This window comes from Pelophylax lessonae (assembly GCF_965119305.1).
Source record: "Pelophylax lessonae genome assembly, chromosome: 13".
In the NCBI taxonomy this organism is placed as follows: Eukaryota; Metazoa; Chordata; class Amphibia; order Anura; family Ranidae; genus Pelophylax; species Pelophylax lessonae.
Genome location: NC_138780.1, coordinates 190,913,995 through 190,936,871, shown reverse-complemented (window position 1 = coordinate 190,936,871; position 22,877 = coordinate 190,913,995). Strand labels below are relative to the sequence as shown.

Here is a 22,877-nt window from a genome sequence, read left to right as displayed (position 1 = left end):
GTCATCTGAATTGTTTTGGTTGTATTTTAGTCAACTAAAATAGTGTTACATAGTTACATAGTAGGTGAGGTTGAATAAAGACAATAGTCCATCCAGTTCAACCTGTGTAGGTGTGTGTGGCTGTAATCATCTCACATACCCCTGAATGTTCTGATCCTTGAGATGTAAGTCTAAGAGTCTTTTGAAAGCCACCATACTTCCTGCAGAAACCACCTCTTGTGGTAGAGAATTCCACAATCATGTAGCCCTAACAGTAAAGAACCCCCCACGTTGCCTGAGGTTAAAACGCTTCTCCTCTAATCGCATTGTATGCCCTCGAGTCCTCATGCAATCCCTGCGACTGAACAGCTTTTTTTCTAAGCTGAGATCCCCATTGGGATATTTATAAATTGCTATCGTGTCCCCCCTCAGGCGTCTCTTCTCCAGGGAGAACAAATCAAGCGATTGCAGGCGCTCTTCATAATTAAGGTCCTCCAATCCCCTAATCAGTTAATTGCCCTTCTCTGGACTCTCTCCAGCTCCAACTGTTAAGTTAGTCAATGAAAATATTTTAGTACAGAACAGCGGTACTTCTGGGTATGGAGGAGCATGTAACTCGCTCCTTGTGACAGCTTTTGGCTATGGGAGTCTATGGCCCTGTGTAATCTACAACCCCTGGCGACTCCTAGTTTATAGAGGGGCTTTCAGTGTCTGTACAGAATGGCGGGGGGGAGGGTCTGCCGCCTGTTTGCCCCTCACAGGGAAGTTGATTTCCCTTTAAAGTGCTGCATGCGTTCCATGATGATTGAAATTCTTTGATAAATGACTTCATTGTGTTTATTGATTCATGTCATTTCATTTCAGGCCAACAGGGACGCAGTACTGAGTCGTATCCCAGAACATAAAAACGATCGGATTATCAGTCTGCAGAGCGCGTCTGTGGTCTATGACTTACTGACCATAGCGCTGGGCAGGAGAGGCCAGTATGAAATGCTCTCAGAGGTAAGTGACTTCTACATCAGATCACCCCTGCTTTGTTACTTGGCTGCACAGCATGAGAAAGGTGACAACACTTTATAAACCCAGCAATTCTAAAGGCTCTGTGTCACTGCCCTGCCCCCCATATTAAAAATGCTGCCCTCCTAAACCTTATTCACCCCCTTCTTATATTTAAAGGTTTCATTCACGTCTCTCCTTTCCATTTTATTTTTCTGCAGTCTGTACATTTTAAACGCTTGCCGTGATCCCCATACAACCGCCCACCTACCCTGCCCCCGTTCCGCCCCTGCTGCTTGGTAATCTGCAATATATAACATTTTTGGTTTGGGGTTTAATACCGCTTTAAAGTTGTTGTAAACCCTTACATATACCCAGTGAAAGGGACTGCCCTCTGGTGATACACAATGAAACAATTTCTCCTACATAAGTTGTACCTGTTTATCTGAAGTCTTCTCTTAAGGACCGCTTGCCGCAGTTATGCTGCGGCAGGCAGCCCTTCCTGCGCAAAACCGACGTAGGTATACGTCGGTCGTGCGCCTGCAGCTAGGGGGCAAACGCGTGCCACCAGAGGCGCGCTCCCGCCCCCCCCCCACTCGGCAGTGGGGGCTCCGATGCATGGGGCAGGTGGCTCCCATTGCCGTCTGACACCTGCGATCGTTCCCCGCTGAGAGAGAAGGACGGGCAGCTGCTGTAAACACATCTGACCGTTCTTTCTGGAGTGATCACAGAGTGCCTGTGATCCTTCTATGTAGGATCACAGGTCTCTGGGATAATTTCACAAGCCACGCCCCATACAGTTAGAATCACTCCCCTAGACTCACATTTAACCCCTTGATCACCCACAGTGTTAACCCCTTCCCTGCCAGTGTCATTATTACAGTAACAGTGCATATTTTTTTAGCACTGACTACTGTAGTAATGTCACCGGGTTCCCCCCCCCCCCCCCCCCCAAAAAGTGTAAAAAATGTCAGCTAGGGGTCCGATCTGTCCTCCGCAATGCCGCAGTCCCACAAAAAATTGCAGATCGCCGCCATTACTGGTAAAAAAAAAATAAAAAATAAAAATGACATATTTCCCGTAGTTTTAGTAGACGCGCAAACTTTTGCGCAAACTTTTGATTTTAAATTTTTTTTGGGGAATTTTATATAGCAGAAAGTAAAACATATATATATATATATATATATATATATATATATATATATATATATATATGTATATATATATAAAATATATATATACTTTTTTCAGAATTGTCGCTCTTTTTTTGTTTATAGCGCAAAAAATAAAAATCGCAGAGGTGATCAAATACCACCAAAAGAAAGCTCTGTTTGTGGGGGGAAAAAAGGACATCAATTTTTTTTAGGTACAGGTCGCACGACCGCGCAATTGTCCATTAAATTAACGCAGTGCTGAATCGCAAAAAACGGCCTGGTCATTAACCACTTCCCGCCCGCCCTATAGGCAATGACGGTGGGAAAGTGGTTGTATTATCCTGAGCCTCCGTCATTTGATGTCGTGCAGGATAATGCGCTCTGTGCGCCCCCGGAGGGGCGTGCAGAGCGGCGATCGGTGGTGCGGTGTGTCACTCTGACACACCGCATCTCCGATCTTGGTAAAGAGCCAAGTATTCTTGTTATATTTTCTTTATCTGTATCCGTTATCACTTTTAACCACTTACCGCCTGCCTGCCGTCAATTTACGACGGTCGTTTAAAGCTAAATACCGGAGTTATGACAGCAGATAGCTGCCATAACTCCGGTATATTTTTAAACGGCGGGCGATCGTCTTTCAGATAAGGGTGGTCCCAGCGGTGGATTCACCGCGGGATCACCCTTACGGTGCTGCGGAAGAGGTGCCCCCCTCCCGCTGCGTCCCGGACGTTTTCCCCGCTTACCGGACCCGCCGGCAGCGGGGAAAACGATCCGGTCCTGGTGTTCCGTGAAAAATCCATACCCGTGAGAAAACCATACCCTCGTCACTTCCAGTTCCGCTACGGAGGGTATGGATTTCTCACGGTAGTTAAACTTGCGGCGCTTACATTAAAACAGCTCATCTGAAACGTAAATCATCTCCGCTCTTCGCCCTGTCACTGCCCTCATCTCCGGTAATAAATATAAAAGCGGATCACGGAGCCACGATCGCCGTCACATTTACATCTCATACACCCGCCGCCGCTTTTATATTTATTACCGGAGATGAGGGCAGTGACAGGGCGAAGAGCGGAGATGATTTACGTTTCAGATGAGCTGTTTTAATGTAAGCGCCGCAAGTTTTACATTAGACACAGTGCCGTGAGAATTTCATGCCCACCGAGCATGCGCACTTGTCTAATTCTTTAATGTTCAATCACGTATCCGGGGCTCTGAGCATGCGCACTGCTGCGCTGCTCAGCTGTTTCAGCCCGGAAGTGACGAGGGTATGGTTTCTCCACGGGGTATGGTTTTTTAACGTTACACCGGATCCTCAGAGACAGGAAGTCTAGTGAGGGCAAGATGGCCCCCACTCGACTCTATGGTCTTGGAGGACCAGAGCGATGTCAAACTTCGTTGCCTAGCAACCGGTTTAAAGGGCCGATTTCTTTTCAGCGATTTTTTTTTTTTTTTTTCATAGTGTAGATGTGAGCTGTGAGGTCTTTTTGACCCCAGATCTCATAATAAAGAGGTCCTGTCCTGCTTATTTCTATTACAAGGGATGTTTACATTCCTTGTAATAGGAATAACAATTATCAAAAAATGTTTTTTTTTTAAAAAACTGTGTAAAAATATTAAATAAAATAAATAGGAAAAAAAAAAATTAAAGCGCCCTGTCCCCGTTAGCTGGCGCGCAGAAGCCAACGCATAAGCAAGTCCCACCCACAAAGCCAACGAATACGAAAGTCCCACCCACATATGTAAATGGTGTTCAAACCATTCACATGAGGTATCGCCGTGATCGTTAGAGCGAGAGCAATAATTTGAGCCCCAGACCTCCTCTGTAACTCTAAACTGATAACCTGTAGAAATTTTTAAATAGTTGCCTATGGGGATTTTTAAGTACTTTTAAGCAATTTTGAAGCATGACATGTTGGGTATCTATTTACTCGGCATAACATTATCTTTCACACTATAGAAAAAAATTGGGCTAACTTTACTGTTTTCTTATTTTTTTTATTCAAAAAAGTGAATTTTTGCCAAAAAAATTGCGTTTGGAAGACCGGTGCACAGCAAATACGTTGTGATAAAAAAATATTGCAACAATCTCCATTTTATTCTCTAGGGTCTCTGCTAAAAAAATATATATAATGTTTGGGGGTTCTAAGTAGTTTTCTAGCAAAAAAAAAAAAATGATTTTTAGCTTGTAAACACCAAGTGTCAAAAATAGGCCTGGTCTTAAAGTGGTTAATGTTATACTCAGGGCAGCCATCAGAAATTTTGGGGCCCCTTACACAGCTTTAGGCCTGGGCCCATCCGGGCCTGACCATCAAAATTCCGCAGGGCCCACCCTCTGGCCATCCAACCAAATCCACCCACTGGCCATCCCACCAAGTCCTACAGTGCATTCACTTCTATTTTAACACTCTTACAACTTAATACGTGAAAATGAATCCAATCCAGCAAAGCAACATCCCCATATATTCAGCAAAGAGACATCTCAATCCAGTAAAGAGATGGTTACATATATTCAGCAAAGAGACATCTCAATCCAGTAAAGAGACGGCCTCATATATTCAGCATAGAGACATCTCAATCCAGTAAAGAGATGGTTACATATATTCAGCAAAGAGACATTTCAATCCAGTAAAGAGACGGCCTCGTATATTCAGCAAAGAGACATCCCAATCCAATAAAGAGTTGGACTCATATATTCAGCAAAGAAACATCTCAATCCAGCAAAGAGACAGCCTCATATTTTCAGCAAAGAGACAGCGCAATCCCGCAAAGAGACATCCCCTCAGCTGCACCGGCTTACTCTGCAGCCAACCGTCTTTAGCAATTGCTAGTTACTACAGCAGCAACAACTCAGTCTCGTTGGTTGGGACCTGGGTGGCTGGGCCCCCTCGGAACACTTGGGCCCCCTACATGTGTATGGACTGTCCCCCCCCTGATGGCTGCCCTGGTTATACTTTTAAGTATTTGTGTGATCTCTCTTTGCACATATTGAACACAACCCCGAAAACGTGACCAAACACAGGCTGTGTGCTGGAGGTCCCTCCCCTGTCACCTTTTTTCTCTTGGTGTCAGGAAAACTTGTAAGAAATGAATCATGCAGATAGCAGAGGAAGGAGGCAGCAGACAGAAAGGACACTTATGCCCCATACACACGTGCAGATTATCTGCAGACTTTTATCTGCAGACTTACCTTTTCTATGTAGTGCAAGGGCCTGCCGGATTGCATACAAATTGAAAGTGTTTAGGTTTGACCTCATATTATATGGTTTTGGTAAGTCTGCAGACAAAAGTCTGCAGATAATCTGCATGTGTGGGGCATTAGTGTTCTGGATTGAGACAAGTACACACTATAGAGCAGGGGTCTCCAAACTATGGCCCTCCAGTTGTTCAGGAACTACAATTCCCATCATGCCTAGTCATGTCTGTGAATGTCAGAGTTTTACAATGCCTGATGGGACGTGTAGTTCCACAACAGCTGGAGGGCCGTAGTTTGAAGATCCCTGCTATAGAGGGATATGCTTTGTTCATATTTCGTGTCTGAGGTTTACAACCATTTTGAATCCCTGAAGAGTCTCCGGATGTGTTTTCTCTCTCAGACCTTTCACCTTTTTTGGTACCAAACTTGTTCTATCTTCTCAATATCTTTGCGAGTTCTCCAGAAGTTAGTCGGTTTATCTCTGATTTGTAGGCGCTGCTATAAAATCGATGAATCTGGGCCGAATAATACATTCCTGCGTTTCAGCATTCCTTTCACAGCTGCTGGCTCTGCCCCGGAGGCCGCTCGGCGGGCCCATTATTCTGCGGAATTTTAATGGCTGATTTTTAGGAGCCATGTTTATTGAACAGGAGAGAGCCGTTTACTCCCATCACCGAATTCTTTCCATCTTATGAATACAAAAAAGAAAAAACACATCAGCAACATATTTCAAGAGTTTCGTCTCTTTCGCATTTAATCCGTTTAGATGGAAAACGTGCCTGCGGGTTTGATTTAAAATGCAGGAAATCCTTTCACTTTAAGGCCTCATGCTCACGGGATGTTATAAAAACGCCAGTAGCTTTGTACGTAGTGAGTTTTTTAGCATTTTTTTAGCTTTTTTTGCATTGGCGTTTTTCAGCGTTCTTTAGCGTTTTTTGGCGTTTTTAGCTAAAAATCACCTCTCTGCTATTTTAGTTACTCCCACTTTCCCACAATGCAATGCTTGCCAGTATTGCATTGTATGGGTGTTCACACTCATGCAATAAGATTTAGATGCGGGGGAAAAAAGGGGCCTACAACATTTTGGTGCAAATGTGGACCCTTTTTTCCATGCATCAAAATCACATTTCATCGGTGTGAACACCCATGCGATGCGATTCTGTCAAGCTCACTGCATTTTTCGATCTGTTTTGGGGTGTCGTTCACTGAACATTAGGCCCCCGTTCATATCGGGCAGATTTGACGTGTCAAATCGCATGCCAAATCAGAGCCTATTGCCGGCAACGTCACTGTCCGAATTGGTGCAACCCTTATTTTTCCCCGCACAGTTTCTGCACTACTTTTGGCGACTTCAGGGCGATTTCAATAGACGTCTGTGCATGAAGCCGTACAGATGTCTGTCAAATCGCCCCCAAAGTCACACTGACATGCGAGTTTGAAATCGTGCTCGCTCAGCTGAATGATTTCAAACCCGCCCTCATTGTGACCCGGTGCCGTTGTTGACAATAGACTCAGATTTGACATGCGATTCAACATGAAAAATTGCATGCCAAATCAGCACAATGTCAACACAAGGCTTCATGTTCCATGAACAATACCCCCGAAACAGATTGCAAAATGCAGTGCACTTGCCAGAATTGCATCGCATGGGTGTTCACACACATGCAGTGCGATTAGGTGCGGGGGGGAAAAAAGGGTCCTACAACATTTTGGTCCAAATGTGATGCAATTTGAGCTATACAAAATATATGGCTCAAATCGCATCACACAGACATCACATGTGATGTGCACAGGAATGCGGTGTGTTTTTGGTGCAAATCACATGCGGTGTTCAGCATGCACCATTGTGACCCCAGGCTATGTTCCATCAATATATAGACAAGTGGCGCAAGCTATTAGCACTACATAAGACAGTAGTCCATATAGTAGCACATGAAGGCTACGATAAAGTCTTTAGGTGAAATCAGGAAACAGTCTGTGTACTCAGGGCCAGCCTATTGGGGAGCGGAAGCGATCTCCAGATATGAAACAAAAGAGAAAACAGGCTGACTTGAGAAAGGAGCGCGCGCTGGTACCCCACCACAATGCGCATTCTCGGAAACGCGTCGTCATCACGCCGGAAGATCCTGTGGACAAGCAACACGGTCACCCTGCGTTCCATCCTGCGGTCCAAGCCTCAGTCTCACAGTTGTGACACCCTCCATTTCCTGCCGGACAGGAACAGGAAGAGATGAGATGACCACAGACTCCCAGCGGTGACCCTCAGCCCCAAGCCTCCACACGGACACCGGAAGGACCCACCTTGTCTACTAACACTTACTTTGATGTAAGTTTTTACTATTGTTTGCTAAATTAAAACTGCTGTCTTAACTCAGAGGCGCCTGTTTTCTCTTTTGTTTATGATCCATCAATGACACCTCCGAGTCCAAACAGAACCCAGGCTTAAAGCAATGCAATCAATTTCAAAAACGCCAGTTGGCAGGAATTGTTGGCGTTAATCAGCGTTTATTGACGTTAGAGCGTTTTTGCAACTGAAAAACGCCTCTTAAAACCCACTAGCTATGGGTTTTTTTTCCAGAAAACGCCCCTGCCAAAAACTGCTGTTAGCAGCCTGTGTGTACATGGAGACATAGGAGAACATGCCGGGGAGACATAGGAGAACATGCTGGGGAGACATAGGAGAACATGCCGGGGAGACATAGGAGAACATGCCGGGGAGACATAGGAGCACATGCTGGGGAGACATAGGAGAACATGCCGGGGAGACATAGGAGAACATGCCGGGGAGACATAGGAGAACATGCCGGGGGAGACATAGGAGAACATGCCGGGGGAGACATAGGAGAACATGCCGGGGAGACCTAGGAGAACATGCCGGGGAGACCTAGGAGAACATGCCGGGGAGACCTAGGAGAACATGCCGGGGAGACCTAGGAGAACATGCCGGGGAGACCTAGGAGAACATGCCGGGGAGACCTAGGAGAACATGCCGGGGAGACCTAGGAGAACATGCCGGGGAGACCTAGGAGAACATGCCGGGGAGACCTAGGAGAACATGCCGGGGAGACCTAGGAGAACATGCTGGGGGAGACATAGGAGAACATGCTGGGGGAGACATAGGAGAACATGCTGGAGGAGACATAGGAGAACATGCTGGGGAAGACATAGGAGAACATGCCGGGGAGACATAGGAGAACATGCCGGGGAGACCTAGGGGAACATGCCGGGGAGACATAGGAGAACATGCCGGGGAGAGATAGGGGAACATGCCGGGGAGAGATAGGGGAACATGCCGGGGAGAGATAGGAGAACATGCCGGGGAGAGATAGGAGAACATGCCGGGGAGAGATAGGAGAACATGCCGGGGAGAGATAGGAGAACATGCCGGGGAGACATAGGAGAACATGCCGGGGAGACATAGGAGAACATGCCGGGGAGACATAGGAGAACATGCCGGGGAGACATAGGAGAACATGCCGGGGAGACATAGGAGAACATGCCGGGGAGACATAGGAGAACATGCCGGGTAGACATAGGAGAACATGCCGGGGGAGACATAGGAGAACATGCCGGGGGAGACATAGGAGAACATGCCGGGGGAGACATAGGAGAACATGCCGGGGAGAGATAGGAGAACATGCCGGGGAGAGATAGGAGAACATGCCGGGGAGAGATAGGAGAACATGCCGGGGAGAGATAGGAGAACATGCCGGGGGAGACCTAGGAGAACATGCCGGGGAGACCTAGGAGAACATGCCGGGGAGACCTAGGAGAACATGCCGGGGAGACCTAGGAGAACATGCCGGGGAGACATAGGAGAACATGCCGGGGAGACATAGGAGAACATGCCGGGGAGACATAGGAGAACATGCCGGGGAGACATAGGAGAACATGCAGGGGAGACATAGGAGAACATGCCGGGGAGACATAGGAGAACATGCCGGGGAGACATAGGAGAACATGCCGGGGGAGACATAGGAGAACATGCCGGGGGAGACATAGGAGAACATGCCGGGGAGAGATAGGAGAACATGCCGGGGAGAGATAGGAGAACATGCCGGGGAGAGATAGGGGAACATGCCGGGGGAGACATAGGAGAACATGCCGGGGAGACATAGGAGAACATGCCGGGGAGACATAGGAGAACATGCCGGGGAGACATAGGAGAACATGCCGGGGAGACATAGGAGAACATGCCGGGGAGACATAGGAGAACATGCCGGGGAGACATAGGAGAACATGCTGGGAGACATAGGAGAACATGCCGGGGAGTGTATTGGCTGCAGAAAGAAACGTCTGATGTCAAAAACAGCCGCTGTAATAATGTACCGTGTGCATGAGGCCTAAAAGAGATGTAAAACATTTGGCTGAAACAAAGAAATAAATGGCGGGTAATGGGCGGGGGGTAAAGACGTGGATTGTTTGGGAAAATTATGTATTTTCTCTACAGCAGCCGCTCAAATTACCTCTGTTGTTTTTATGATTTGGTGTTGGAAGGAGAAGCCGGCTGGAGATGCAGTCAGGCCCATTAAAGTCTCCGTAAACCCCAAACTGTAAAATTGTAGTGATTATAAAATTCCTGGTGGTAACCTGTAAAGGCGTTTAAATCGTGACCGATGGAGATTTTTAAGTTCCGTAGCTTGTGCGCAATTTTTTAGAGTGACATGTTCGGTATCTATTTATTCTGCGTAATATCATCTTTCACATTAAACAAAAAAATGAGGGTAAATATTGTGTTTTGTTTTTAATTCATTAAATTGTATGTTTTCCCAAAAAAATTGCGTTTGCAAAACCGTTGATCAAATACCATGTAACATAAAAAAATTGCAACGATCACCATTTTATTCCCTAAGGTCTCTGCTTAACCACTTGAGCCCGGAGGATTTGGCTGCTAAAAGACCAGGGGGTATTTTGCGATTCGGCACTGCGTGAATTAAATGGACAATTGCGCGGTCGTGCGACGCTGTACCTAATCGAATTTGAGGTCCTTTTTTTCCCACAAACAGAGCTTTCTTTTGGTGGTATTTGATCACCTGTGCGATTTTTTTGATCATGCGCTATAAACAAAAAAAGAGCGTCAATTTTGCAAAAATAACAATATTTTTCCCATTTTTTGTATATGAAATTCCCCCATAAAAAAAGTAAAAATCAAAATTTTCTAACATTTCCGCCAATTTGTTTTATGCTACCTATGTTTGGTAAAAAAAATTGCAAAAAGCGTATTTTGATTGGTTTGCGCAAAAGTTATCGCGTTTACTAACAAAGGGAAAGATTTTTGTCATTTTTGTTGTTGTTTTTTTTTTTAACGCATAATGGAGGCGATCTGCGATTTTTTTTTTTGCGGGACTGCGACATTGCGGCAGACAGATCGGACCCTTGACTGACATTTTTAACACTTTTGGGGTTACCAGTTACATTTCTACAGTAATCAGTGCTATATATATGCACGGTTACTGTAAAATTACACTAGCAGGGAAGGGGTTAACTTTATTTGGGAGGGAGGGGCTGTGTGTGTCCCTAGGGGCGTGATTCTAACTGTGATTGGCTGTGGCTTGAGCTGTAGGAACACTGATCAATGGTCCTACATAGTAGAACCGTATGATCACTGTTTCTACACAGGGGAGAATGACAGGCGGCTTGTTTACATTAGCCGCCTGACTTTCTCCCTCTCCACCGACGATCGCAGAGTGACCGGCGGACATCGGGTCCGCCGGGCACACGCGCGGGGGGGTCTGTGACCGCGCGGGAGCGCGCCCGCTCCCCAGAGCCTCACAGGCTAGTGACGTTTATTTACGTCACTTTGCCTGTGAGGGGCTGACCGCCGCAGTATATCTACTTGCGGCGGTCGGCAAGCGGTTAAAAAAAAAATTGTATAATGTTTGGGGGTTCTAAGTAGTTTTCTTGCAAAAATACGGATTTAAACTTGTAAATAAAAAATAGCAGATAAAAGCCTTGTTGGCAAGTAGTTAAAAAACTGAAGAATACATTGTGGCTGCCATATGTGTGAAATATGTTTACATTCTATGTTTCTTTTGTCTTTCTGCAGTGCTTGGAGCGGGCCATGAAGTTTGCATTTGAAGAATTTCACCTCTGGTATCAGTTTGCTCTCTCCCTGATGGCTGCAGGAAAGGTGACGTCTCTTCCTTGTCTGCACACGACACACACGGGGCTCCTAGAGTGCTTGCTAGAGATGGGCTCAGTTGTATTCGGGATCCTAGTCCCAACCCACCTGCCCGATCCATCCAGGAAGCCAACACTGCTAATCGCAGGCAGTGAGACATTTCCCGGTCCGCAGCTGCACAGACCTTTACACACACATGAACTTTAATGGCATCCCAGTCTTAGTCCGTAGGGTTCAATATTGAGTTGGTCCACCCTTTGCAGCTATAACAGCTTCAACTCTTCTGGGAAGGCTGTCCACAAGGTTTAGGAGTGTGTCTATGGGAACGTTTGACCATTCTTCCAGAAGCGCATTTGTGAGGTCAGGCACTGATGTTGGATGAGAAGGCCTGGTTCACAGTCTCTGCTCTAATTCCTCCCAAAGGTGTTGAGGTCAGGATTCTGTGCAGGCCAGTCAAAGTTCCTCCACCCCAAATTCTCTCATCCATGTCTTTATGGACCTTGCTTTGTGCACTGGTCCAAATCATTCGGTGGAGGGGGGATTATGGTGTGGAGTTGTTTCAGGGGTTGGGCTTGGCCCCTTAGTTCCAGTAAAGGAAACTCTTAAGGCATCACCTGACATTTTGGACAATTTCATGCTCCCAACTTTGTGGGAACAGTTTGGGGATGGCCCCTTCCTGTTCCAACATGACTGCGCACCAGTGCACAAAGCAAGGTCCATAAAGACATGGATGAGCGAGTTTGGGGAGGAGGAACTTGACTGGCCTTCACAGAGTCCTGACCTCAACCCGATAGAACACCTTTAGGATGAATTGGAGTGGAAACTGCGAGCCACGCCTTGTCATCCAACATCAGTGCCTGACCTCACAAATGCACTTCTGGAAGAATGGTGAAACATTCCCATAGACACTCCTAAACCTTGTGGACAGCCTTCCCAGAAGAGTTGAAGCTGTTATAGCTGCAAAGGGTGGGCCAACTCAATATTGAACCCTACTTACTAATTCCCCATACACACGCATCGATTATTGACCGGGAATTTTCGGCCAACGTCCGATCGGCCGATTTTCGGCTTGTTAGTATGATGATTTCGACAACCCATTCCGACTTTTCGGCCGAATAAAATCTGGTGTGCAGGCTATAAAATTTTTGTTGGCCGTCAACACAACGGCCTATTTTCCGTCAGTCAGTACAGATTTCGGCAGACAAAAATCTGATGAGCAAGACTGGGCATGCTCAGAGAAGAAAAAACACTCGGAAAGTAAACCAGCACATGACATCACTTCTGAAGTAGATTTTTGTTGGCCGAGAAAATTCGTGTGCAGTCTAGGCACATTCCAACCAACAAAACACCACTCTGGACAAAAGATGGCCAATCGGTCGGCCGATAATCGTTGCGTGTGTACGAGGCATTAGACTGGGATGCCATTAAAGTTCATGTGCATGTAAAGGCAGGTGTCCCAATACTTTTGACAATAGTGTTCTATGCCCTATACAGGATGAATACACGATTTAGAGTCTCCCCAACCTTCAGACTACCACAGAGCATTGCTCAATAGAGACCATACCCTATGGGCTCTCCTGCCAGTGAACGCACCCAGGTACCGCCCCCTCCCACTATGCCACTCCCACTGCAAGCCTGACCCAAGCATGCAGTCAGCATAAGACAAGTCGGTATGAATAGTTTTCACATAATTACAATTACAACAGGTGACTTTGAAGAATATCTTGGTGAAGGAATACACCAATAAAGCCAAGTCTGCGTTTTTTTCCTATTTCCATGGAGTTATTTGTCTTCTCTCTGTTTGTGTTTCCGTCCAGTCTGCCAGAGCCGTTAAAGTTCTAAGAGAATGTATTCGCCTCAAGCCAGAAGATGCCACCATCCCCCTCCTCGCTGCCAAACTGTGTATGGGATCCTTACACTGGGTGAGACTGCCTGCCATTGCACAGAGCTCTATCATAATGGAGTAGTGCATACCATGTACTTGTTAAGAGCCGGTTCACAGAAGATACGGGGCGGATTTACAGCAAAATCGTAACCTGTTCATGTGAACGGATTGCGGAGTGTTAAAGTGGAGTTCCACCCATTTCAGTAACTTTAGATGTATGTAATCTACTTTAAAACGACTTTTACCAATGGAAACTTTTTTTTTTTTGCTAGTAAATACCTTATTTTCTTCTTTATTCATCCTCTCCTCACTTCCGGGTCCGATCAGCGATTACGTAATTCGGCGATTCGCAGGGGTTGCTGGGATGTATCTCATGGCATGAAGTCTTGCATTATTACACAGGAGCTGAGCTGTACTGTATGCATTAAGGCCATTCTCTGCCCCGCCTCCTCTCAGTGAGCTGTACTGTATGTATTATATTGAGGCCATGCTCTGCCCCGCCTCCTCTCAGTGAAGTGTACTGTATGTATTGTATTGAGGCCGTGCTCTGCTCCGCCTCCTCTCAGTGAGCTGTACTGTATGTATTGTATTGAGGCCGTGCTCTGCCCCGCCTCCTCTCAGTGAGCTGTACTGTATGTATTGAGGCCGTGCTCTGCCCCGCCTCCTCTCAGTGAGTTGTACTGTATGTATTGTATTGAGGCTGTGCTCTGCCCCGCCTCCTCTGTGTGCTCAGTGAGGATATAATGCTTTCAGTCCTCGCTCACTGAGAGGAGGCAGGGCAGAGCACAGCCTCAATACAATACATACAGTACAACTCACTGAGAGGAGGCGGGGCAGAGCACAGCCTCAATACAATACATACAGTACAACTCACTGAGAGGAGGCGGGGCAGAGCACGGCCTCAATACAATACATACAGTACAACTCACTGAGAGGAGGCGGGGCAGAGCACGGCCTCAATACAATACAATACAGTACAACTCACTGAGAGGAGGCGGGGCAGAGCACGGCCTCAATACATACAGTACAGCTCACTGAGAGGAGGCGGGGCAGAGCATGGCCTCAATACAATACATACAGTACAGCTCACTGAGAGGAGGCGGGGCAGAGCACGACCTCAATACATACAGTACAGCTCAGCTACTGTGTAATAATGCAAGATTTCATGCCATGAGATACATCCCAGCACCCTCTGCGAATCGCCGAATGACGTAATCGCCGACCGGACCCGGAAGTGAGGAGAGGATGAATAAATAGAAGAAAATAAGGTATTTACTAGCAGCAAAAAAAAAAGTTTCCATTGGTAAAAGTCGTTTTAAAGGGCATTACATACATCTATGTAATCCAAGTTATTAAAAATGGGTGGAACTCCACTTTAAGTTAGTGACACCCCGCAATCTGTTTACAAAACGAAGGGCGATTTGCAGAATCTGACCACATGGGTGTGAACAGCCATGCGTTCCGATTCCTCTGCAGACAAAAAAAAGGGTTCTGCACAAGTTTGGTCCGAATGCAAATTCAGACATATGGTTTGTATGGCTGAAATTGCATCGCATGTGATCTGCACAGCAATGCAGTGCGAGTGACATGCGATGTCTGGCATCACAGTAGTGTGAACCGGCCCTTAGAGGAAATTCTGTTTGATCCCTTTATTTAAATTTTAGTGACGTTCTTCTGTATATCTTTGTTATGACCCCTCTTTGTTTTGTACTGTTATATTCCAGACAACTGCTTGGGCTTTTTTTTTTTTCTGTGGCCCATACTGTTTACGAGGGGAGGCCAATAAGTTCTTACCCTCACCAAGATCCAGATGTGCTAGGGATCTGAAATTGAGTCCACGGACTCTTCCTTCTCTACCCCCTATGGTTACACACTTCTCACATCTGTGGAACAAACCTTTAATACCATCTGCATAGCAGTATGCAGATTTGGAGGAAAACCAGCTGACAACATGACCTTGCTGGAGGAATGTTGCACCTTAGCCCAGGGGTGTATTTTGGTTTTGTGCTGCTCTAGGCAAGACTAAAATTGGGCGCCCCCCATCTAAATTTGTCCCCCCCCCTTCCTTTTTAGGATGCACCCCTTCATACTTCATATTCATATTATTATTGAAGCCCCCAGTTCTCCTTGCAGGCAGGTAGACTGCTGGACGGCCCCCTGACCCCCCATTTATTATTCACTGCCTCTCCATTACCCCATGTATTATATATACACGGACCCCTATGTGTTATACATCCCCCCATCACCCCATGTATTATATATATACACTGACCCCCCCATATATTATATATACATTGACCCCTATGTGTTATATATACACTGATCCCCCCCCATCACCCCATGTATTATATATACACTGACCCCCCATATATTATATATACATTGACCCCTATGTGTTATATATACACTGACCCCCCATATATTATATATACATTGACCCCTATGTGTTATATGTACACTGATCCCCCCCCCCCATTACCCCATGTATTATATATACACTGACCCCTATGTGTTATATATACACTGATCCCCCCCCATCACCCCATGTATTACATATACACTGAACCCCCATATATTATATATACATTGACCCCTATGTGTCATATATACACTGATCCCCCCATCACCCCATGTATTATATATACATTGACCCCTATGTGTTATATATACACTGATCCCCCCCCCCCCCATTACCCCATGTATTATATATACACTGACCCCTATGTGTTATATATACACTGATCCCCCCCCCCCCCATCACCCCATGTATTATATATACACTGAACCCCCATATATTATATATACATTGACCCCTATGTGTCATATATACACTGATCACCCCATGTATTATATATACATTGACCCCTATGTGTTATATATACACTGATCTCCCCCCCCCCCATCACCCCATGTATTATATATACACTGACCCCTATGTGTTATATATATACACTGATCCCCCCCCCAATCACCCCATGTATTATATATACACTGAACCCCCATATATTATATATACATTGACCCCTATGTGTCATATATACACTGATCCCCCCATCACCCCATGTATTATATATACATTGACCCCTATGTGTTATATATACACTGATCTCCCCCCCCCCCCATCACCCCATGTATTATATATACACTGACCCCCCCCCCCCATTTATTATATATACATTGACCTCTATGTGTCATATATACACTGATTTCCCCCCCATCACCCCATGTATTATATATTCACTGAACAACCCATATATTATATATACACTGACCTCCCATGTATGATATGGGGCTTTTTGGGGGTGCCAGACAGATTTTACTCCCGACCCAGTCCACGCTTATAAGACACAGGGGCATCTTTTGGTGACGCCCCCCTGGAAAGTGCTGTGCCTTGTCGGCCTAGGCCAAGATACAGTGTTGCCTTAGCCTTTTAGGGGTTGAGTGATGAAGCATGTTTCCGTGTTTTATGAATTTCTTTAGTCTCAGGATCCTATAGATATACTCAGCTTTCATCCATGGTGACTGTTTAAAAAGTCCTCCTGATCTTTGTGGTTCAGGTCCAAAATGCTTCTGTGCACATTCCACTCGTTGCTGTTTTTGGAAAGGTGTCAGTAACCTGGGAACCCATTTCTCTTGGCTCTAACTATAATTCACCACGACCTTCAAAAACAAAAATTGGCATGCATATTAGGAAGATACACCTATAAACCTGCAAAATTTCAGATACCTGGTGATGGTAAGAACTTATTGACCTCCCCTCGTATCAGTTTAACTTTTCATATTTGTCTTTGTATTATTCTAAAATAAGAATAAAGACATATTTGCCTCTAACAATAGAAAAGGGGATTGTGATCTCTGTAAAACAGACCGCACTGTCCATTCTGCAATTAAGGATCTTTGCAAATTTAACACCTTCTTATCTGGCCTATAGCAGAATTACGGCCGGGGGGTGGCTTTGCCATCCTGACTGGACATCATATGACATCCTTTGCATAGCGCCGCTCAGGCTTCACCGATTGGGGTAAAGAGCCAATCATGTAGGCTCTTTACCATGTGATCAGCTGTGTCCAATTACAGGTTATCGGCATTTCCTTTCCTCAGTGCTGTCAGTGTCTAAAGGGAAGGAAAGCCAATTAGCAGCTTTCCAGTTATAGGGAAATTTACACTGATCATGTGCAGCATGTCAGTGCCCATCACTGGAACATGTCAGTGCCCATCACTGGAACATGTCGGTGCCCATCACTGGAACATGTCGGTGCCCATCACTGGAACATGTCGGTGCCCATCACTGGAACATGTCGGTGCCCATCACTGGAACATGTCGGTGCCCATCACTGGAACATGTCGGTGCCCATCACTGGAACATGTCGGTGCCCATCACTGGAACATGTCGGTGCCCATCACTGGAACATGTCGGTGCCCATCACTGGAACATGTCGGTGCCCATCACTGGAACATGTCGGTGCCCATCACTGGAACATGTCGGTGCCCATCACTGGAACATGTCGGTGCCCATCACTGGAACATGTCGGTGCCCATCACTGGAACATGTCGGTGCCCATCACTGGAACATGTCGGTGCCCATCACTGGAACATGTCGGTGCCCATCACTGGAACATGTCGGTGCCCATCACTGGAACATGTCGGTGCCCATCACTGGAACATGTCGGTGCCCATCACTGGAACATGTCGGTGCCCATCACTGGAACATGTCGGTGCCCATCACTGGAACATGTCGGTGCCCATCACTGGAACATGTCGGTGCCCATCACTGGAACATGTCGGTGCCCATCACTGGAACATGTCGGTGCCCATCACTGGAACATGTCGGTGCCCATCACTGGAACATGTCGGTGCCCATCACTGGAACATGTCGGTGCCCATCACTGGAACATGTCGGTGCCCATCACTGGAACATGTCGGTGCCCATCACTGGAACATGTCGGTGCCCATCACTGGAACATGTCGGTGCCCATCACTGGAACATGTCGGTGCCCATCACTGGAACTTGTCGGTGCCCATCACTGGAACTTGTCGGTGCCCATCACTGGAACTTGTCGGTGCCCATCACTGGAACTTGTCGGTGCCCATCACTGGAACTTGTCGGTGCCCATCACTGGAACTTGTCGGTGCCCATCACTGGAACTTGTCGGTGCCCATCACTGGAACTTGTCGGTGCCCATCACTGGAACTTGTCGGTGCCCATCACTGGAACTTGTCGGTGCCCATCACTGGAACTTGTCGGTGCCCATCACTGGAACTTGTCGGTGCCCATCACTGGAACTTGTCGGTGCCCATCACTGGAACTTGTCGGTGCCCATCACTGGAACTTGTCGGTGCCCATCACTGGAACCTAGCAGTGTGCATCACTGGAACCTAGCAGTGTGCATCACTGGAACCTAGCAGTGTCCATCACTGGAACCTAGCAGTGTCCATCACTGGAACCTAGCAGTGTCCATCACTGGAACCTAGCAGTGTCCATCACTGGAACCTAGCAGTGTCCATCACTGGAACCTAGCAGTGTCCATCACTGGAACCTAGCAGTGTCCATCACTGGAACCTAGCAGTGTCCATCACTGGAACCTAGCAGTGTCCATCACTGGAACCTAGCAGTGTCCATCACTGGAACCTAGCAGTGTCCATCACTGGAACCTAGCAGTGTCCATCACTGGAACCTAGCAGTGTCCATCACTGGAACCTAGCAGTGTCCATCACTTCAACATAGCAGTGTCCATCACTTCAACATAGCAGTGTCCATCACTGGAACCTAGCAGTGTCCATCACTGGAACCTAGCAGTGTCCATCACTTCAACATAGCAGTGTCCATCACTTCAACATAGCAGTGCCGCCTATCGGTGCCCATTAGTGCCACCTTATTCGTGCAGCCTCTTTATTGCCCATTAGTGCCACCTTATTCGTGCAGCCTCTTTATTGCCCATTAGTGCCACCTTATTCGTGCAGCCTCTTTATTGCCCATTAGTGCCACCTTATTCGTGCAGCCTCTTTATTGCCCATTAGTGCCACCTTATTCGTGCAGCCTCTTTATTGCCCATTAGTGCCACCTTATTCGTGCAGCCTCTTTATTGCCCATTAGTGCCACCTTATTCGTGCAGCCTCTTTATTGCCCATTAGTGCCACCTTATTCGTGCAGCCTCTTTATTGCCCATTAGTGCCACCTTATTCGTGCAGCCTCTTTATTGCCCATTAGTGCCACCTTATTCGTGCAGCCTCTTTATTGCCCATTAGTGCCACCTTATTCGTGCAGCCTCTTTATTGCCCATTAGTGCCACCTTATTCGTGCAGCCTCTTTATTGCCCATTAGTGCCACCTTATTCGTGCAGCCTCTTTATTGCCCATTAGTGCCACCTTATTCGTGCAGCTTCTTTATTGCCCATTAGTGCCACCTTATTCGTGCAGCCTCATCATTGCCCATTAGTGCCACCTTATTCGTGCAGCCTCATCATTGCCCATCAGTGCTGCCTTGTCATTGCCCATCAGTGCTCAACCATGCAGCCTCATCAGCGAACATCAGTGAAGAAGATAAATTACCCTTTTGCAAAATTGTATAATAGAAACGAAGAAAGGTGTTTTTTTTTTTTTGTTTTGTTTTGTTTTTTTTCCCCCAAAAGTTTTGGTCTTTTTTCAATTGTTTAGCAAATAATTAAAAACCAAGTGGTTATTAAATACCAACAAAAGAAAGCTCTATTTGTGTGAAAACAAATTATAAAAATTTAATGTAGGTGCAGCGTTGTATGACCGCGCAATTGTCATTTAAAGTGTGACAGCACTGAAAGCTGAAAATTGGCCTGGGCAGGAAGGGGGTGAAAGTTGCCGTTACTGAAGTGGTTAAAAAAAAGTGTATATTTTTCCTTGGGCCTTCGTTTTGTATTTTGACTGTTACACCTTTTGCAGATGGATGAAGCTGAACGGTTTGCCAAATTGGTTGTTGACTGCAGTGACAAAAGCCCCGAATTTAAAGCCAAAGGTTACCTAGCCCTCGGACTCGCCTATAGTTTACAAGCATCAGACGGTAATGTACATGCTGAATGAATGTTGTAGGCCGTGACTTTTAGTGTATATTTGTTTCTTATTCCTGATTCATGTTTTAGGCTTTAAAAGAAAACTCTTCTAGAGAGCTATGCAGGATGTCACCGTTCATCTTCTGAAAGTGCTGATTGACCCAAACCTCTGACATCACCAAAGGGCCATGCATTGTAAAACTGCCGGATACTGTCAGAGACTGCAGATATGCGACAAAGGATAGTCCAGGAGTACACATACTGATTGGGGAGGACAGAAGTGAGGGCAATGATTGGGGAGGACAGAAGTGCGGGCACCGATGGGGAGGACAGAAGTGCGGGCACCGATGGGGAGGACAGAAGTGCGGGCACCGATGGGGAGGACAGAAGTGCGGGCACCGATGGGGAGGACAGAAGGGCGGGCACCGATGGGGAGGACAGAAGGGCGGGCACCGATGGGGAGGACAGAAGGGGCGGGCACCGATGGGGAGGACAGAAGGGGCGGGCACCGATGGGGAGGACAGAAGGGGCGGGCACCGATGGGGAGGACAGAAGGGGCGGGCACCGATGGGGAGGACAGAAGGGCGGGCACCGATGGGGAGGACAGAAGGGCGGGCACCGATGGGGAGGACAGAAGGGCGGGCACCGATGGGGAGGACAGAAGGGCGGGCACCGATGGGGAGGACAGAAGGGCGGGCACCGATGGGGAGGACAGAAGGGCGGGCACCGATGGGGAGGACAGAAGGGCGGGCACCGATGGGGAGGACAGAAGGGCGGGCACCGATGGGGAGGACAGAAGGGCGGGCACCGATGGGGAGGACAGAAGGGCGGGCACCGATGGGGAGGACAGAAGGGCGGGCACCGATTGGGGAGGACAGAAGGGCGGGCACCGATTGGGGAGGACAGAAGGGCGGGCACCGATTGGGGAGGACAGAAGGGCGGGCACCGATTGGGGAGGACAGAAGGGCGGGCACTGATTGGGGAGGACAGAAGTGCGGGCACAAATAAGGACAGAATGGTGGGCTTGATGAGATGGACAGAACAATGGTCACTGAGAGGATTAATAAGGATTATGGGCTAGCGCTGAGGATTACAATTATTCTGATACCACTGTATAGTGGGCTGCTGCTGGTATAAAAGGTGGTGAGCCTTTATAAAGTGTATGGTGCAAAAGTATACCTGCGCTGCTAACAAAGCAAACTCATAAATAGATCTCAATAAATATAGTGTATAAATAATCTGTGTAAAGTGCTAGTGCTCAACTTGAAATACACATTTCTATATCATAAATCACAATCAATATATATCAATCAATATAAAAATTCAATAAATACAAATTTTATACACGTGAAAATAATAAATGTGAATAAAGTCTTTCAATAAAAGAAGTGCTTAAATAGTGACAGTCTTATTGCAAAACATGAGTCCAAAGTGCTGCGTGCTCGTAAAATAAGTGCCGGTGCTCTCTCTACACGAGTAGGTGCTCCCCTCCTGGACCCCTACTCACCAGAAGCCAAATAATACACCGCTTTCAGAATATCCTTAAATAGGACAAGCCTTCTTGGACCATCAACTCAAACAGCTTTCTTGTAGATCATATCATCCAGGTATTGCTCAAAAAAATGGAAAGAGATGCTGGCATCGTGAAGTATGTAACCACTTTATTCGATGCACACAATACAAGATACACTTACAATATGGCAAAGGTTAAACGCCTAAAAAAGTCATCCCACGGGTTGCCAATCCAAACGGCTATACTCATTCCCCGTGTCCCCGTATGTCGGAAGGTGGATGTAGTCGGGCGTAGTACGTACTCGGACGAACGGCTTGACGCGTTTCGCTCCGCACACAGAGCGTTATCAAAAGCCTTCGAATAAAGTGGTTACATACTTCACAATGCCAGCATCTCTTTCCATTTTTTTTTGAGCAATACCTGGATGATATGATCTACAAGAAAGCTGTTTGAGTTGATGGTCCAAGAAGGCTTGTCCTATTTAAGGATATTCTGAAAGCGGTGTATTATTTGGCTTCTGGTGAGTAGGGGTCCAGGAGGGGAGCACCTACCCGTGTAGAGAGAGCACCGGCACTTATTTTACGAGCACGCAGCACTTTGGAGTCATGTTTTGCAATAAGACTGTCACTATTTAAGCACGTCTTTTATTGAAAGACTTTATTCACATTTATTATTTTCACGTGTATAAAATTTGTATTTATTGAATTTTTATATTGATTGTGATTTATGATATAGAAATGTGTATTTCAAGTTGAGCACTAGCACTTTACACAGATTATTTATACACTATATTTATTGAGATCTATTTATGAGTTTGCTTTGTTAGCAGCGCAGGTATACTTTTGCACCATACACTGAGAGGATTAACAATATGGCGGGCACTGATGAGGAGGACAGAATGGCGGGCACTGATGAGGAGGACAGAATGGCGGGCACTGATGAGGAGGACAGAATGATGACACAGGATATGTCAGTCTGTTCATAAAAACTGAATGAAACACGCACAACTACTGATGT

At 46.6% G+C, this 22,877-nt stretch overlaps 1 protein-coding gene across 6 annotated transcripts in view; it reads left to right on the top strand.

The window, feature by feature from the left end:
- The window catches only part of TTC7B (tetratricopeptide repeat domain 7B), a gene marked incomplete at its 3' end in the record, with an annotated part of 261,869 nt that overhangs the window by 125,359 nt on the left and 113,633 nt on the right, over positions 1–22,877 (top strand). For all 6 annotated transcript variants that reach the window (XM_082242786.1, XM_082242790.1, XM_082242787.1 and 3 more), the window contains 4 exons: positions 844–981; positions 11,369–11,452; positions 13,261–13,365; positions 20,241–20,358. In XM_082242786.1, the coding sequence (XP_082098912.1) occupies positions 844–981; positions 11,369–11,452; positions 13,261–13,365; positions 20,241–20,358 (445 nt within the window). The remainder of the gene's footprint in view (positions 1–843; positions 982–11,368; positions 11,453–13,260; positions 13,366–20,240; positions 20,359–22,877) is intronic.